The 16,618-nt window shown below is 41.0% G+C and overlaps 1 protein-coding gene across 2 annotated transcripts in view; it reads left to right on the plus strand.

Annotated features, from left to right (window-relative positions):
• The window catches only part of CHCHD3 (coiled-coil-helix-coiled-coil-helix domain containing 3), a 177,563-nt gene that overhangs the window by 91,390 nt on the left and 69,555 nt on the right, over positions 1–16,618 (plus strand). Inside the window, exons 5-6 of one of the 2 annotated variants that reach the window (XM_075208547.1) lie at positions 12,203–12,217; positions 12,585–12,668. In XM_075208547.1, the coding sequence (XP_075064648.1) occupies positions 12,203–12,217; positions 12,585–12,668 (99 nt within the window). The remainder of the gene's footprint in view (positions 1–12,202; positions 12,218–12,584; positions 12,669–16,618) is intronic. The other variant, XM_075208548.1, reaches the window with a different exon arrangement.

Raw genomic sequence — 16,618 nt, forward strand, 5'->3', positions numbered from 1 at the left:
TGTGTGTGTGTATGTATATAAATATATATATGTGTGTGTTAGTGTCATATGATGGTGTGAAGGTTTACTGTATCTTTTGCATATTTTCTCTCTGTACCTCTTTTTCTCATAAATGGGTAGTACAGTTGGTTCTTGTATAGGTCACTACACAGTAATATATACGCATATTTAGTGATACTACCTCACACATCATACACCAGCTTGTGTTTACTGTAGATCGTTCTCTGTGTTGGACTGTTTTCTGCAGTGTGTGTGTGTGTGTGTGCTGCCGTTTTTCTCTTTCTGTATCTATTCATCATGTTAGAAGTTCCGGGTCCAAAACTGCCAGGTGCCAATCCAAAATTCCAGATGGACAGTCAGACCCGGATGGTCTCTGCACGGCCTGTGAGCCTGAGGACCTCAGTCAGCGTTCATCTGGGGACGCTGCTGATGTGGTGGTACTGGCCTAGGCCGGAGAACTTCCACAGCCCATTGTGGATATCAAAAGAGCCGGTGCATATTCTGAAACAGGTGTTGATGTTTTTTCTACCCTTTCTCAGGGCACACAATCCACAGATCCTTCGGGACTGACATTGCAGCGACATTTAGACAAAAAACCCAGGGAGCCTGCCTGGGTGCAAAATCTAGAAAGATCTGTCCAGGGTATCTTCCTCTCTTCAGAAAATGTTGCAGCTATCTGCTGGTAGACAGTGTAAGCATCTGGCCCAGTTCCAAATTCAGGATGTGGGGGACTCTGATACAGATCCATCCCTTCGGGAGGACAGTGACATTCTGGAAGAATCTGATACTGAGGATTTGTCTGCCTGTGAGGAGCATCCCTCAAATGAATAAGCGGTGGAAGATCTGTTTGTGGCGTTTAGACGGGCCCTTAATATCTCTGACGTTGAACAGGCAGCACCCCAGGGTTCCCAGTTTAAACAGGTAAATAAAAGAGCAGTGTCTTTTCCATCCTTTACTCAATCGTTAGAAATGTGTCAGGAGGCCAGGCTCAAACCAGATAACCTGTTTCAGATACCAAGAAGGTGTCGCCTGTATTACCCCTTTCCAGAACAGGATGTAGCATCATGGGAGACACACCTGAGTGTAAATGCTCTCATCGTGCATTTGGCTAAGGCAACCATTATTCTTTTTCCTAGTGCTGCAAATTTGAAAAAGAGCATGGACAGGAGATGTGAGGGGTTGTTAAAATCCATTAGCGTCTGGTGCTTCCCTTAGCTCTATTATGGCTGCAGCATGGGTGATTAAAGCATTGGAAAAATGTGCCCTCACACTGTGTGATGAGCTCCAATCTGGTATGGCCAGGTCCCAATTATCCCCACATTAAGGATGCTGTTGAATTCCTGGGGGAATGCAGCTTTCTACTCAGGTCAGGATTTATCTGGGACTTCCTTATTAGCGGTGGCATCCAGACGAACCCTCTGGCTTCGCTCTTGGGAGGTGGATGCCGAATCCAAGACAGTTCAGGAAACCCCGCCATATAATTGTTACGCTTATATGACCCGGCCTTGAAAAAGTTCATCTCACAGGCCACGGGAAGTAAGCGCTTATTTCTGCCCATGGCTGTTCCCAAAACAGGACAAAAGATTTTGCTCCTTTTGTTTTGTTGGGAACAAAAGGGGTGTCTCATTGAGGTTTCAGGTTTTTGCCCTGCCAGGGGCAGCTCAGAGAAGTAGACAGGCTTGGATAGGACGACGTCCTGGTGCTAAGCAGACTGACATGCAATCAGCATGATTACCTACACCCCCCACTGGAAACTTCAGTGGGAGAGACTCGACTTCTCTTTTTTTGGGATCAGTGGTTCAGTTCTACCACAGACAACTGGGTAAGGGGGGTGGTGCACAGAGTGTACATAATGGACCTCTTAGGGACGGCTCTGTGGTGTTATCTGTCCACTCCCTTACCAAGAGATGAAGCTAGGAGGGTGGCACTTCTGGGGGCCATTCAATTCAGTCCTTGATAGCAGCAGTAGTCATTGTTCCAGAGGAGCAATAGGGGTTGGGATATTACTCCCACCTCATTTTGGTACAGACACCAGATCTCTATTTTCATCCCATCTTGAATCTAAAATCCCTCAATATGCACTTGAGAGCAACCATTTTTCAGATTATCAATTCAGTGAGAAAACAATAGTTTTTAGCATCATTAGATATATAGGATGCTTATTTTCATATTCCTATATGGGTCAGTCACCACAGCCTCCTCCGGTTTGCGGTGGACCAGTACCACCTCCAATTCAGAGTGCTCCCAAGAGTATTCACAAAGGTGATGGCAGTCATGGTGGCAAGGTTAAGTCGACAAGGGGTGACAGTCTTGCCATATCTGGACAATCTTTTGATCAAAGCAGATTCAGCCCCTTGCCTTCTGGATCACCTGGACCTCACGGCAAAGATGTTGCCTTACCATGGCTGGGTAATCAATGTCAAGAAGTCCAGTCTGGTTCCTATTTAGCGCATGGTCGTCGAAGATTTTTTGTTCGTTACGAGATGCCAGAATGTCTTTTTACCTCTGGTCAAGATACAGAAGATCAAACACAAATTAAAGGTCTTGTCCCTCAAGCGCGTATCCATCCTTCAGTGTATGAAGCTGATAGGATGCATGGTGTCCTGTTTTTAGGCAGTACAGTTTGCTTGGTTCTAATCGCGACCCTTCCAATGCAAAATCCTCGCTAAATGAAAGAGGTTGGAGCCTTAAATGGAAATCCAATTTTTCTGTCTCTCAACAGTGACGGTGTGAATATGGCAGGGAATCTCAACCTGATATGTCCCTTCTCCATTTGGGAATGGACAATTGTGATCCAGATGCCAGCCTATTAGACTGGGGGTCGGTGGCCTTGGATCTGAGATTACAGGGTCTCTGGACTCGGGAGGAGGCAAGGATGCCCATCAATGTTCTCGAGTTCAGGGCAGTGTACAATGCTCTGATCCAGGCGCAGCTCAGGCTGCGGAACAGACCTATTCAGATCGTATCAGTCACAAAGGGTTCTCTGGGAAACTGCCAATATCATGACTTGGGTGGAAAAGAAAGTTCCTGTAATGTCAGCGTTCTTCATACCAGGGAAGCTGATTACCTGAGTTGGCATGCCATCCCCCCAAGGGAGTGGTGTTCGTCTAGATTGTTCAGAGGTGGGGTCAGCCAGAGCTCGACATGATGGCCTCTGTGCTGAACCACAAGGTGCAGGGACAGGTATTGTGCCAGAATGACACCATGACGGTGCCCTGGAGGTTTAGTCTAGTGTGTCTACTTCCTCCAATTCCAATGTTGCCTCGGATCTTGAAATAGATCAGATTCTAAAGGGTTGCAGTAATGCTACTGGCATCAGACTGGCAGAGAAGATATTGGTATGCAGATCTTCTTGCAATGAGCATTTCTCCTCCTTGCGTCTTTCTTGCAGGGAAGATCTTCTCAGCCAGGGTCCGTTTTTACATCGGGGCCAAGCACAGTTAGCTTGATTCTTAGACAGAAGGGTCTGCCGGAAAGGGTCAACCAGACTATGATGAAAGCTCAGAAATCCACATCTAATAGTTATTACCATCGTATTTGGAAAGCATATATTGGTTGGTCGAAACGAGTACTGACTGCCTTCTTTCATTTGGTTAGGGTGCTAGAATTCCTGCAGGAAGGTTTGGACAAAGAGGAACGTTTGACATCCCTGAAGTTTCAGGTTTGGGCTTTGTCTATTTTTTTTGAAAGGAGGGTGGCCCTGATGCCAGATGTTCAGACGTTTCTTCAGGGGGTTCTTCATGTTCATCCAACTTTTATTCCTACAGTGGCTCCATGGGACCTCAACTTTGTGTTAATGGCTTTTACAGAGTTTCAACCCATGTAGTTCCTATCTTTGAAAGTTCTTATATGGAAGGTTTAGTTTGTTTTGATTAATTCCTCAGTGGTCGTGTGTCTTAGTCGGCGGCTCTGTATTGCCATTCTCCTTTTCTAATTTTCCATAAGGAAAGGGCTGTTTTGTTTACCAGGTCATCTTTTCAGCCAAAAGAGGTATTGAGTTTTCATATTAATCAAAACATTGGTAATCTCTGTATTGTCTCAGGATTCACCATTCAGTAGTCAGAGTTTTGTTATACCTCTGGATGAGGTTAGAGCCTTGTGGATCTCTGAGGGTTGTACAGCTTCAGTTAGGAAGTGTCACAATCCTGGAGTGAATTAGCAGCCGGGCGCGTGCTTTAGTTTCTATGCTCTGTTATTATCCTTGTGGCATAGATGTAGGAGGATGTAGGGACGTCCTCCAACACCAGGGGGAGCTCTCATATGATTTAAACTGGTTCATTTATATTTTTATACATGCTTCCTGGTTTATGTTATTACCTATGCTAGTTCTAGCTAGCAATTAATTAGCTGCCTCCTGAGACTGATTGTCAGCCCTGTCCTCCTCTGTCCTGATTGGCTCTTAGTACTATTTAAGGCAGTGAGATCTGAGCCTCACTGCCGGTTATAGCTTCTCTGTTACAGTCTTGCTGACCTGCTCCTGCTTCCTAGTCCCTGTCCTGTGGATACTCCGTTTGATTCTCTGTGTATGACCCCCTGCTTGGATTATTGGACTCTGCATGTTTTGCTCGTGACCCTGACCTTTCTTGCCTGTACCTTGGACCTTGCTACCGTGCCTCTGACCCCTGACCTCAGCTTGTTAGTTGGATACGCTGTCTGCTGCCGGCCCTCGACTCTTGCCTGGACTTCACTCTGCTTTCCTGGGTTCTCCCCAACCGGTACACAATTCACGACCCTCTGTTAGTCTGCGGCCAAGTCTGTCCCCACCACTAGGGGCAACAGTGAACACCAGACTTGCAGAGCAGACTCCGGGTTTTGCTGTACTGGTTGTAGGGGTTCCTAACAGGAAGACTGATGCTTTCTTAGTGTTGTATGACGCTTGTAAGTGTGGCTCACCAGCCACTAAACAAACAATAGCTAGGTGGATTATGGCAACTATTCGTCAGGCTTATCTGTCCGTGTTCTCTGGATCCTGAAGGCCTCATGGCTCATTCTACCAGGTCAGATGGCTGCTCTCGGGTAGCGTGGCATGGGGCCTTGGTTGAGCACTTGTATAGAGCTGCTTCTTGGTCTTCCATTCATATTTTTGCCAGATTTTACAACTTTCACGTCTTTGCACCCAAAGAGGCAGGTTTTGCACATAATTTGTTTCATGCAGTCCATTTTGAGTGTACCTACTATAGGCAGTTGGAACGTCCTCGAAGTGAGCAGTGTCCTCCAACTGTATGTGCAAGAGATTACAAGATTCTTGTACTTGCCGTAAAATTCATTTCTCTAAACACAGTTGGGGGACACTGCTCTCCCACCCTTGTGCTTCTGACGGTTCTGTTGGTTGTGTTTCGACCTCCTTTGTGGTTTGGTTAGTTATAGAAACTGAGGCATCCAGCTAGAGGGGGCAGGGAGCAGGCTAGACAATTTTGTTAATGCCTTTTACTCCACAGTGCCGACTATACCCCAAGGTGAGCATTGTCCCCCAGCTGTGTTTAGAGAATTTTTTTTTACAGTTAGTACAAAATCTTGTTTTCAATTTTGCATCATTTACTTTTGGAACTGTAGGTTTCAAATGCATAAATGCAGGAGAGTTTTTATCAATTGCTTTTACAAATTGTTTCATCAGTCCTAGATTAATATGCATTGGAGGTAAATACACTCTTTCAGGATCCACTTAAAGGGTATTTAACACATTTTTTTGCCCAGGAATAAAAGATTTATGTTTTTAGACCATTGTTTTCTAATGTAGTGTGGCTTCCTATCCCTGCTGCCAATTCACACAAGAAACAGCAGAATTTAGTGTACCCAAGTTGCAAACCAAGCAATAAAGCAATGACCTTCAAGTCACACAGATTTTCCAGTTTTATGCATTTTTACAGATGCTCCTAATTGCAGATACATGTGCACTATCACTCTGCACTTCTATCTGCCCTGTAGCTGGTGCAAGTGATGCGGCTGAAAATCACGTACCTGAGAGATGCCCACCTTGAATTAAGTGGATGAGCATGTTCTCAACCTTGGCATGCACTTTCTGTGCATTGACTTGGTATATCTCCCCTTCCCTCCCCTGTTCCGACCATATAAAATCGTAAGCGGTCAGAAGTGTCCTTTTGCATTGGAAGATGATTTGGTTGTTTTTGCATTAACTGGCATATAGTCCTTTTCTGACTATGCGCGGTGCAATTTTTTTTGAATAAGGTACTGTTTTATTGAATTTTAGTACATAAAACAGAAAACAACAAAAACAAACATTACTTAACATATGTCAGCCAATTAAGAGTCCCAAGATCACCCATATGAGATCAGTGCGGGTGTAGATACACATGTTGAAAATATAAATAATACGAAATAATATAGAGAGAAAATGGAGCAGGTTCAGATTTAACAGAACAGTCACATGCACACGTATTTGAATATAGAACTATCATGTGTATAGCCTCATCAGAGATATTGCGTAAAGTAGCAATTTATCAGCACCACAATAATGGGATTAAATTAATATATTTTATTTAATTTGGCACAGGCCAGACCTAGCGGAGATCTCACATTTAATTATCAAACATCCTGGACCTTTCTTCTTTTTTTGTGCTTGGACTCGTACCAAGAGGACCAGACTTCATGATATTTGCGCTCGGCCCTTCGCAAGGTATAAGTGTATCTCTCATGATCCATGGTATCATTTACCAAGGCCCTCCAGTTACGGAAGTCTGGTTTTGCATTTGCCAGCCAATTACGCGCTATGACAACTTTTGCCAAAGTAAATGCTATAAGGACAAATTTATAAAGAGGCGTGCTTAGTTTATCCTCTAGTGATAACCCAAAAAGACATACTTTAGGTTCCAAAGGAGGGATACCGGGTACCAACTCATTTATACAATTCCATATTTTTTCCCAGAAAGCAAGGACTAACTGACATTCCCAGAGCAAGTGCCAAAAATCACATCCTGGTTGAGAGCATTTAGGACAATCAGCGTTCCGAGCCCTATCAATGGTAGCCAAAGACAGTGGGGTGTGATATACCCTATGCAGAATATAAAAGTGAATTTGTTGAAAACGAACCGAAGATGTAGCAAGTTTAATCTTTTTAGGATGTCGCACCATTCCTCCTCATCAATTGTACCAATATTAGGTTCCCATTTTACCTTGAGAAGTAATAGAATGTTACATGTCTGATGATGGTTAAGCTCCGCATAAACTGAAGAGATAACTCTACGACCTCAAGCAGAGATCTAGCAGGGGCGCGCGGTGCAATTTTACACGAAATACAACATTTATCTGCATTTACATTCCTTAATGAATCAGGCCTTTATTTTAATGTTTTATTTTCTTGAAGTAGAAATTGCACTTGTCAGTCTCCCATATTCCATAATCTTTTTGTTTAAGATGCTCGTTCTTGTTATTCTGTTGTACTTGGCTACTTTTGGTCTTTCTACTGAAGTTCCTGGTAATCTTAGCTCATTTTCTGTATCTCCTTTTTTTGGGGGTTTTCTGAAGTTGAAGGTCACAAATGTAACAGCTGCTTCTCTTTTTGACCTTTCATGTTCTTGACCTTTTTTTTTTGTACATCAGTCAGATGAATCATATGTTGTTTTTTTTTTTGTTTTTTTTTGTTCTGTGACCTTTTTGTTTCTTTCAATAAAAGTAGTTTGATTCAGTAGTGCATTTCTGTGTATCACCTGTGTGTTATTTTAATATGAAGTAGTCTATTGGAACTAGGATATTATAAAGTTAATTCTCTATACCCATATAGATAAGGAAATTTGTGGGAATTTTGTTTATAAAGAGCCTGCAGTATAGTTAGCGCAAAATGTACTGTCACATCTGGATGTGATGCAGTCATTGTCATTTTTCATCCAGTCCACTATAGTTTAAACCAGTGATCGAAATGAGGGTGTATACAGGGGATGTAGTCGGAATGTCGACAGTTAACTTGTAAAGCCATCATTCAAAATGTCAACTTAAATTAACAGATGATAACATAATGCAGATATAAAGTATATTCAAATCTAGTTAGAAGTCCATTAATGTAATACAGGTCTGAAAAATCACTCCTGGTGGCTGCCCCACTTCACAAAAACAGGTGGTCATTGCAGACAAAACTGGAAAAAAGAAAGGGAGAAAACAGAGCGCCTAATAGTGCAGTATTTCAGAACACCTGGTCACCCCAACACCTAGTGACATAAACGCGTACCAGATGGATGTGGGCAAGAAATGGTTTCCATAATGATATTCGTTGCTCAGCAGACTGAGAGAGGCAGCTTGAGCACTGGACTTGAGGATTTATAGATGGCGATGACCAAACACCACTGCATACTTCACATAAGCACAATTCATCCCCCATTTGGTATGCATAAACACAAACGGTGTGTGTGGTGGGGTGTGGGGCCTCACCTTTAACTGATATTACATCATCGTTGGTATTATTCGCCTTCATATTTGCGATGACAGGGAACCATTGAAGAAATCTTTATACAACTTATGGGAATCTGATATGTGCCTCTTGCCCACATCCATCTGGTACGCACATATCACTAGGTGTTGGGGTGACCAGGTGTTCTGAAATACTGCGCTATTAGGCACCCTGTTTTCTCCCTCTCTTTTTTAAATTAACAGATATAAACAATATAAACTGCAATACATGTTAAAAAATTATTTTAAAAAAAGCGCCCCCCCCATCCCATCCCATCCCATCCCATCCCATCCCATCCCATCCCATCCCATCCCATCCCAAACAGCTTAACCAACCAACTAGCAAAAGAAAGTGTGGAGTCACTTCGACTTTACTTTTACCATCACTAGGCTTTGTCAGCCTGGGATGGTGGCACTATAGCAGGGAAACCCATAGCGTGAGGTCCCCCTGCCATAATGCCAAACCAATCCCAAGCCGATTTAAAAATAAAAAGTGGATTCCCCCTATCCTCATAAGTTAAATTAGCCCAGTGCTGATAGCACATGGGTTCTTCTCACACACCTGATAAATGTATAAATCCATTTTGTCCGGGGTGCACTACAGGTCCCAGCATTCCCAGGCTGGTATTCAGTGTTTTTGCATACTGGAGCTTGTAGTACTACAGGCAACAGCATACCTTTGGGTCCCAGGGCATGCTGGCACTTTGCGGAACCACAAGTACCCAGTGACTGCTGGGATCTGTAGTGCACAAGGAAAAATGTAAATAAAACAGACATAAGTGTAAAAATAATTTAAATTTTTTTAAAAAAACACCCCTACACTAACCTAATTCTCTCAATTTTTATTTTTTATTTTTTTTTGCCCACCTAGATCCAGGCTCATACACGGTGCAATACTAGTTGCTAAGTGCTCCCAGCGAAAATAAGCTATTGCAGCAGTTTAGCGTGTATATATATATATATGTGTGTGTGTGTGTATATCTATTAATTTATCTCATGGGGATTTCCCATGACTTTAACTCAAGTTCTGAGTTCAAACCGTGGGAACTCCACATGTAATGTATGCGACTACTGACACTAAGGGGCGTATTCAATTGTAAGCGTTAACGCTGCAAAACGAGCGCTCGAAAAATATTACCGTTTATACGGTAATATTGCGCGTAATTACCGTTAATACGGTAATTTACTCGCTCAATTTCAGCTCGCTGCTCAGGGAGCTGCGGGCTGAAATTGAGCGAGTAATTACCGTATAAACGGTAATATTTTTCGAGCGCTCGTTTTGCAGCGTTAACGCTGACAATTGAATACGCCCCTAAGATGTGTTTTAGAAAAGTGTGCTTATTTTGTGTGAGGCAGTGAACTGTCTAAACATGATTATGCTAATGAGGGCAGGGTTGCATGTAACAGGGGGCAGTGTCTTTATTTGAGCCATCTATGAATATGATTTTCTTGCTCTGGTTCTCTACATTTCTGCTCTAAATCAGTTTCCTTGGTTTCGATAATGTCTTTCTTGCTGCCACTCTCTTTTTAAGAGTTACCCTCAGATAAGTTTTACATGCATCCCAGATGCTGTTTTGTTTTTTTGTTTTTGACCCCCCCCCTTCCCCCTTTTTATTCATTTTATTTTTTTGTCTGCTCAATCGCCTTGTGACTCTGCTGCTTGTACATTCACTGGTTAATAGCGAGAATGATTTGGATATATCTCTTGGCTTATATTCAACTTCTATTACATAATGTACCATTCTCGTGGAGAAAAGTGCCAGATCTGTTCTAGATGATGAGTTATATGACACTGAAATTTGCCCAGGCATTTGTGCATGTTGTGAGGTAGATTGTTGAGACCCTCCTTTATTTGTCGTGAATGAAGAGCCAGTCAACTGCTCAAGCCTCCCAGCAGCCGCACTATGACTAGTCTTGCTCATATTGTGTGACCATTCAGAGATGCTATATTCTACTGGAGTAGATATGTAGTACTTGAACTCTTTTACAGCTTTTTAGGTGTAAAACAGGAGATTACACAGAGTTAATATTATAGCACACAACCTTCCACTTGCTCCCATGTGCAGCGTTTTCCTCTAGCCACAGTCCAGCGTGGAGTTTCAGGCTCATCCGAATTTCAGAGAATTTTATGCCAAATATAACAATTAATCTTTACTATATACAGCTTCACAATAGGAATCTCAGTGTCCCCTATCCACAGTCCTCTGCCCTGTTATGGACACTTGAAGATAAATGATGTGTTGTTTGCAGAGGTTAAGGAAAGAGATTCCTCCAGGTTACTAATCTCATATAGAAATAGAACTTGGCCAGAAGACCTTTCAAAGGGTTTCACTGCTATAGTCGTGCAGGATTTATCTTCCTTTGCCTTTTTAATACTGGTTATATAGACCGAATATGTATGCTGGATTTGCGTAGACATATAGATATATATAGAAATAAAATACGAATTTGTGTGTGTATGTATATATGTGTGCGTGTGTATCTATATATATATATATATATATATATATATATATATATATATATATATATATATATATATATATATATTATCTATCTATCTATCAGAGAAAAATAATCCCGCGCTCGGTATATCCCACATTATATATGGTACCAGCTGCTTGTCAGCGCTTGTCCTTTAAACTGCATATCTGTGTGTGTCTAGCAAAATGAAAACATGAGGTATTAGTTCATATTTTGATCAAAAGACTTAAGCCTGCATCCCAACGTCAAGGGTACCTCATTATATGCAGGTCCTACACTGACCTATATGCTTTAAACACTATTAAAATGCAGTTAAAATCAGAGGCACTCACCTCCCAGGTATAGGGGTTTACATCTAGCAAAGGCTGGCTTGTGAGCCACACCTAAATGTGCCTTAAATAGGCTTGATGGACAGCTGCTATGACAAAAAGGCAATATAATTTATTTATATATATATATATATATATATATATATATATATATATATATATATATATATATATATATATATGTATATATATATATATATAATGTGTGTGTGTATGGAAGTTTTCTGGTGCAGGCTTATATTTGAAAGAGAAGGCGAGGAGTGGATGACATTCCCCACTGGCCTCTGCTGTTCAGCTACCGCTGGTATGCTGCAATCTTCTGTGCAGAGAGGACTTTCGGACTCCACTGCACAGGTAAGATATGTGGAAGTTGGCAAGCCTATGTCACTCGATACCCTGGGTCATGCGTGATTTGACTGCCGCTCAGTCCTCTTTTATTAGAAGATAGCCATTCAGGATATTTCTCTAGATTTTTGTATGGAGAGCATGGAAAAATACCTGCTACTCCATGCTCATCATTGCCCCTCTCTTTTCAGCCTCTTTTATTTTAACTAACATCACTTACTGTCTCCTCATTGGTTGCCTAATTTAACCCTAAACTTAATTTGTGTAAAACTGAAACTTAATGTATTCGAAGTCTTCTCTTATATTCCCATATCTATTGACAATGCTGTAATCGCTCTCTAATAACAAATCTTTTATTCAGGGGGTCACATTTTATAGATCCTAATCCTCTATACTGTAAGAGGAGGGCCCTTTCTACCTTCTGTCTCACATGTACACTTTTTTTTGTCAGCCTCACATACTTGTTCTGTTTTTATATAGGATTTTTTTTTAAATATTTTGTTATACCAACTGTCCATTGCTGTAAAGTTAAAATAAACAATGAAAAAACAACACTACCAAGATTCCTAAATCAGTGTAATTTATAAATATCTCCATTCTTCCTGTTGTCTGACAAATATTTGTTTTTCTCCTCTGCTATGCTTCAGGAATTAAATACTCAAGTAAGTAAATATTTATGTGCATGTTACTTATCCAATTGAAATGCATTGAAGTCTTCCACATCTAAACTGGTATGATATGTTAACCCTTTGTTTGCCAATTTGGGTATTATCCGTGACATTTACGGTTATCATATGCATTGTGATTCTCTGACATCTTTGGAATGGCGTGGTGGCAAACCTTGGGCTGAGGCATATTCTTTACAGTGCCAAGTTCTCAGGATCCATAGTTATATGTTCTGCTGAAATATTTCTGATTTTCCCAGTTGACAAATTATTGAATATGAATTTTACTTACTAAATATTGTGCAAAAGTATACTACTAGCTCAGTTATCATTCTTATTTTAATATTTTATATCATTACTTTAGGCAAAGAAGATGGAGGAAAAGGAGCGTGAGCTTAAGAGACAGGATGATTATTATAAGGAGCAACTGGCCAGACTGGAAGAGAGAGTAAGTGTGTGATTTATATATAGAAAAAAAAGAAAAACCTTGTAATTTTGTCATCACTGCAGCAGATTCAGCTCTTATATATTTAGCTTGTTAATTGTACAATACTGGGACAGTTTTGGGTAGATTTAAAAAAGCGAAATGGAAGTCTGCTTATCTCATTTGTCATTTTCAGGTTGTTGGAAGACTGACGGTGCTTCTTTTTTTTGGACAAGTGGTGTGATTTAGTGCTTGTCATAGTGATTGGGCCAGATTGCACCAGATTAGCTCGACTACACCTTACGCTAGGTACACACTGGAGAATGTTTTTGAACAATCTGTTATCTAAAACGATTGTACCTACGACTGGAGGTCTGACTGGTCGGGCAATTCATGCATACACACTACACACAATTTACCTTCAGATTCTTGCTCTTCATCTAATCCTATGGTCGTTTAGAGAAGGTCCGCACAATATGCATTCATTCATTCATTCCTGTCACACTGATTAACCACCTTGTTATAGCTATCCACATGACATAACGAGTTTCGTTATCTTTTGTGACTCTGGAACAAAATTCTCATTCTCAGAAATAAGGAAAAAAATATTCCATCTACAGCATTCTCTACATTTAGTCACCAGGACATGTTCATTGCCGGCAACAGCTGAAAAGCCTATAGCTCTGTAAAAATCTATCGACATTGTGATCGTGAGGGCATACACAGTACATGATTGGAAGGTGATTGCAACGAGATTATTGAACAGTCCGACCAATCAAATGAAACGACAATCAGCACTTTGGAACGACTGTCGCACATCGTGTAAGTATACGCACTAACGCTATATGTGGCTAAGTGGTCGTTTGTCGGTGATTGGCCCGATGATTGTTTGAAAAACCTCCAGTGTGTACCTAGCCTTATTGTAGGTGGTGTGATAACCGCACTCTAATTTAAGGCAGATTATCTAAAGGCAAATTACTCTATCTGTACAGTTTAACAACTTTTATAGTAGCAGATAAATTATACGTCTGTGCATACTGTTTGTGGAAAACGTGGGACCTGCTGTCAAAGCAAGAACACAACTCTCACTAAGTGGTCTTACTTACATTGTGTATACTTTATTGCAGTGTTAGAGCTCCAGCAAAACCTAATCTTTTTGTTCAACAAATGGCTCTTTCAGATTGTTTGCTTATCTGTGATGAGTTAGGAAACTCCATTCATACAGTATATTTCTCTGATGATTGTGCTGTGTTCATAAGAGGAGAAACAGTTTTATAGTAGAAAACATACAATTGTATATAAATCTTATTTTAATGATTAATTACCTCGGTATACATTGAAAGAATTCTTTTTTTATATAAGGTTTACGAAGTTACCTGTTTCGCCTTTAGTTTAAATGTATACATTTTTTTGTACGATTACTGATATTTTCTACTACAAAACTGAACCCGTATCTACTCGCCTGCTTAACATCTATATAAACCTAACATCTGTCAGGTATATAATGTGCCATCTTTGTATAGCTAAAATGTAGTTAGCAACAACATTGTGTGTTGAACTTTTATTCATGAGACTGCAGCTTATTAATTAATTGCGATCCAGTGACTCCACTGAGGCATGAAATGAGAGCTAGAAAGTAAAACGGGCAGAACAATGTACAATGTTATTTACATGTAATTTTTGTGTATACCAAAACAGGTTCCTGTACATCATAAATTCCATTTCAATCACTTGTGCAGCCTTCATACTCATTTGGAGACCTAGTATCCTGAATCATTTGAATGAGCGGGGTAAATGGATCCTGTTCTTGATTGATAATGACATACATGCAGAAAAATCCCCCATCACACTGCTGTGAACCAGTAAATTGGATAATCTATTTGTACATAAAATGCAGGAATCCTCTTTACACACATTTGCAAATATGTGATAAGCCACCTGCCACTTCTCGGCTGTTCTTCTAAGAGTGGTGATAACTAAACAATGAGCATCCTTATATTAGGTCACATCTTCATGTCTGTTGTTTTTTTTTAACTCAAAAAAGGTTTTTATTAGATTTTCCAAAAAAAAAAGACAAAAATAACACAATTAAAATATGAGTAAATATACCTATACATGAACAATCAAAGGGCAAGTGGCATTTAAAAGCATCAGGTATTGTTAACTCATACAAACACTTTTCAAACCAAAATGACTGAGACATGGGTATAATACAAGCTAAGGGATACAGGGGCAGGTATTAGGGATGGAGTCAACTCCTGGAGCTGCTATAGGTAGGTAGTCAGATGGGGTACGCAATAGGCCCTTACAGAAGGGGGAGGTCAAGAACAGGTAGTATGATCCTAGTTAGATCCAGAGGGCGAGAATGCAGTCCTATGAGTGGCGTAGTAATTGCACCAAGTGAATCACTTCATCAGGGGGAGAAGAGGCTGAAGTGGAATATTTGAAGCCTATAGTTTCCATTACATAGCTATGTTGAGTTTTTGCTATAATTTTGCAAAGAGCCGGGAGAGCCGGGCTCTTCCATTCTTGAGCGATTGCTGCTCTAGCAGCAATTAAAATGTGTCCCGTGACATGACTGTGGGGAGCTGGGAAGTCTGGTAGATAGAGCGGGAGAAGGGCCAGAGATCATTGCGGTGTAATAGACAGTTAAGTTACTTGTCGTATTAATCCGAAAACGTCATCCCATAGATGTCTGATTTTGGGGCATGACCAAAAGATATGAAAGAGGCATCCAGCTTAACCACACTCCCTCCAACAGAACTGAGAAAACGTGGGCCAAATTTTATGTGTTTAGGTGTAGTGTAGTCTATGGATCATTTAAATGACAATTTCTCAGTGATTGATGCATTTCGACATGGTGTAAGCATTTTTGAAAACATGTTCCCAGTCCTCATCTGTCATGGTCTGACCGAGATCAGTTTCCCATTGCACTTGAACTTGCAATTTACAGTGCTCGGGAGCTGTTGAGACAATAGTACCAAGGGTGGGAATGTGAGTGTATCCGCTTCACAAGGATTTGGAAGCGCTCCTGGATAGAGGAAAACGGGACCAAGATGCCCTGCTCAAAGAGGTCTGAAACCTTAATGATTGCTCGGGAAATCCAAAGACCCAGTCACAGGTCGGGAATTAAAGTTGCCACCGCAAGAAGAGAGAGATGAGAGGAAGTGAGGGGAAGGTCCTGAATGACCTTAACCATCTTATGCCAGCTCCCTAAGGAGTCCCTAATACTAGGCATGGCGGTCGCTGTGTGCGGCCTAGACCTCCTATCTAGCCAATCATCTCCTCGTTTGGGAGCAGGGAAACCGCTTGGCTTTCAGTAGAGACCCATGGTTTGCTAGGGTGGGGAGCTGTCCAGTGCTTAAGCCGATCAAGCCTAGCTGGTAGAGTTCCAGGTCAGGAGCTGCTAAGCCATCTCTTAAGTTAGGTTGGAAACATACAAACATAATTGTAGGAATAAAATATTTGTTAGTTTGTGTTAATTATTGTAAAAATGTGAGTCATTGTATGGGTAGTAGACAACAGAAACAGAGTTGAAAGAGACGCTCAAGAATACAATTGATCCATGTGGTTAATTCGCATTTACTGAAAAGTTTGCATGCACCCAGCAATGTATACAGAATCGTCAACCTGCTTAGTACATATAATACAAATTTTAGAATACAGGGAAACACATTAATAATTTCTCTCTAGCTGATATATGTTTGGGGGAATATCACCAATCCTGGCTGTCGTGGATTAGTCACATGTGATGTCATCCCATTTGTTTGGCTCTTCAGCCATACCTGAAGAATTGTGGTTCTGAGTGGGTCTGCTGTCAAAGTGTAATAGGGAAGCAGAGTTGATTGAGTATGGGCGGTTTCAGTAGTTTTACTAGTTATGGGGGGGTGTGGGTGCTTTGCTTTAAAGCAAATCAATAATACATATTATTAAGTTTGGAGCACCTGCTAAAACACATCTTTCACCAAGCTAGA

The sequence above is a fragment of the Mixophyes fleayi genome, chromosome 4 (genome assembly GCF_038048845.1).
Source record: "Mixophyes fleayi isolate aMixFle1 chromosome 4, aMixFle1.hap1, whole genome shotgun sequence".
NCBI classification, from domain to species: Eukaryota; Metazoa; Chordata; class Amphibia; order Anura; family Limnodynastidae; genus Mixophyes; species Mixophyes fleayi.